At 45.0% G+C, this 2664-nt stretch overlaps 1 protein-coding gene across 1 annotated transcript; it reads left to right on the top strand.

The window, feature by feature from the left end:
• Positions 1-247: 247 nt before the first annotated feature.
• Positions 248-2284, top strand: LOC100830759. Its single transcript, XM_010240856.1, has one exon. It carries the CDS (start codon positions 248-250, stop codon positions 2282-2284), a length of 2037 nt encoding a protein of 678 aa, XP_010239158.1.
• Positions 2285-2664: the final 380 nt, after the last annotated feature.

A 2664-nucleotide genomic window follows, 5' to 3' on the forward strand; every position in this document is an offset into this window, starting at 1 on the left:
CGCTACCTTATTAGAACCCTTTTCGCTTAGTTTTTCCTTAGTTCTTGGTTTAAACAATACTGACCAATCAAACTTTGTGGTTGGCAGACTTAGGATTTTTCGTGAAACTATTCATTCGAGTTTGATTGAGTTTAATAACGTCGAATTTATTTAAGTCAATTTATTTGACTTCTTCATGCTGCAAGCATCTATGGGTAGTTATGTTCTTATAGACCCTTCTTTCTCGACTCTTATCTTTTCCAGTAAGATGTCAACCCGCAACACTAGGAGCAACACCGGCAACAACAACACCGGCAACACCAACCCCAACCCCAACACCAACGCTGGCAACAACAACAATGGAGTACCCGGACTTGCTGAATTTTTGCAAGCTCAGACTCAGCTAGTGAACCTGCTCACTCAGAACCTGAACCTGAACAACTGCAACAACCCGCCACCTCCACCACCACCCTCCGACCATTTGACTAGGTTTTTGAGGCTGCACCCACCTACTTTCTCTAGCTCAGCTGAACCCATTGAAGCAGATGATTGGCTTCGCACCATCCAAAAGAAGCTACTCACCATCCAGTGCACTGATCAGGAGAGAGTGCTATATGCAAGCCATCAGCTTGAAGGAGCCGCAGCAGCTTGGTGGGATACATTCAAGTTCAGATTTGGAGGGGATGAGATCACATGGGATGATTTTGTTGAAGGTTTCCGCAAAGCTCACGTTCCAGTAGGGAGTATGGGATTGATGAGGAAGGAGTTCCGTGCATTGCGTAAAGGATCCAAGACTGTGCAGGAGTACTTAGAGAGGTTAACTCAGTTAGCTCGCTATGCCCCTGACGATGTAGCCGATGATGAGGATAAACAGGAGCTCTTCTTGGATGGTCTGAATGATGAGCTCAGTGTGCAATTAGTTTCATCTGATTTTCACAGTTTTCAGAATTTGGTTGACAAGGCAATCCGCTTAGAAGGCAAGCAGAAGCAAGTAGAGAACCGCAAGAGGAAGGCAAGTAACAAGTTTGGTATGGGATTTCACAGCAAGCACCGTACCCATTCACCTCCAAGGCACCGTCACTTTGGTTCTTCATCAGGACGATCCCATGAGGAGAAACGCCACCACCAGCACAAGGATCAGCGCCAGCTCCACCATCATGGGAGTCAGCATCGTGGAAGCAACCATGGAGGTAATGGCAGCAGCAACAACAGTGGACACCGTCAGCACGGCAGTGGATCAGCCTCAGAGAAGAAGGACTTGAGTCAAGTGGAATGCTATCATTGCCACAAATTGGGACACTACTCAACACAGTGTCCGGAGAAGCAGCAAGGCAACAAGAACCAAGGAGACAAGAGGCCTAACCCCTTTGTGAAGGCCAAGCTAAACCATGTTTCTGCAGAAGAGGCTTATGAAGCACGGGACGTCGTAGTTGGTACGTTCCTTATCAACTTCAACCCAGAAGTTATATTATTTGATACTAGAGCATTGCATTCTTTCATTTCAAAAGCATGGGTGCAAAAGCATGGGGTAGCCACTAAAGCACTTAGAACACCGTTGTTAGTGACATCCCCTGGGAAAGAATTCCGAGCAGACCATTTTTGTCATGGAGTGTTGATAAGGCTTGGCAGCGAGACTTTTCCCTCAGACCTTATCGTACTAGAGTCCCAAGGTTTAGATGTAATCCTAGGGATGGACTGGCTATCTGGACACAAAGGACACATAGATTGTGCTAACCTAGCAGCTACTGTGACCAGCCCGGAAGGAAAGAGAATCAGATTTACATCCAAAATCAAGCGAAGAAGAGCCATGGTTAATGCACTTAAGGGAAGTAGTCTCGAGGAAGTTCCCATCGTTAATGAATACATGGATGTGTTTCCAGAGGATTTACCAGGAATGCCACCTGATAGGGATATTGAGTTTTTAATTGATCTAGTTCCAGGAACTTCCCCAATATCCAAAAGACCCTATAGGATGCCCGCAAATGAATTAGCAGAACTTAAGAAACAGTTGCAAGAATTGCAAGCAAAGGGGTACATCAGACCGAGCTCATCACCTTGGGGAGCACCGGTACTGTTTGTACAGAAGAAGGACAAGAGTATGAGGATGTGTGTTGACTATCATTCTCTTAACGAGGTCACCATCAAAAACAAATACCCTTTACCCATGATCAATGACTTGTTTGATCAGTTGGAAGGAGCTAGTGTGTTTTCCAAGATAGATCTGCGATGGGGGCTATCATCAGCTGAAGATTCGAACCCAAGACATACCCAAAACGGCATTCTCTACAAGATATGGACTATATGAGTACACAGTTATGTCATTTGGTTTAACCAATGCCCCAACCTATTTAATGAACATGATGAACAAGGTGTTCATGGAGTTCTTAGATAAGTTTGCCGTAGTCTTCATTGATGACATTCTTATTTATTCCAAGTCCGCTAGTGAGCACGAAGTACACCTTCGGAAGGTATTGGATAAGCTTAGAGAGCACCAGCTTTATGCCAAGTTTAGTAAGTGTGAGTTTTGGCTTAGTGAAGTTGCTTTCCTTGGACACATTGTGTCAGGAAAAGGAGTGGCCGTAGATCCCTCAAAGGTAGAAGCTGACACTGAATGGAAGTCACCAAAGTCAGTTCCGGAAGTTAAAAGTTTCTTAGGACTTGTGGGATATTACCGTAGGTTCATTG

Source organism: Brachypodium distachyon, chromosome 4, assembly GCF_000005505.3.
Source record: "Brachypodium distachyon strain Bd21 chromosome 4, Brachypodium_distachyon_v3.0, whole genome shotgun sequence".
In the NCBI taxonomy this organism is placed as follows: Eukaryota; Viridiplantae; Streptophyta; class Magnoliopsida; order Poales; family Poaceae; genus Brachypodium; species Brachypodium distachyon.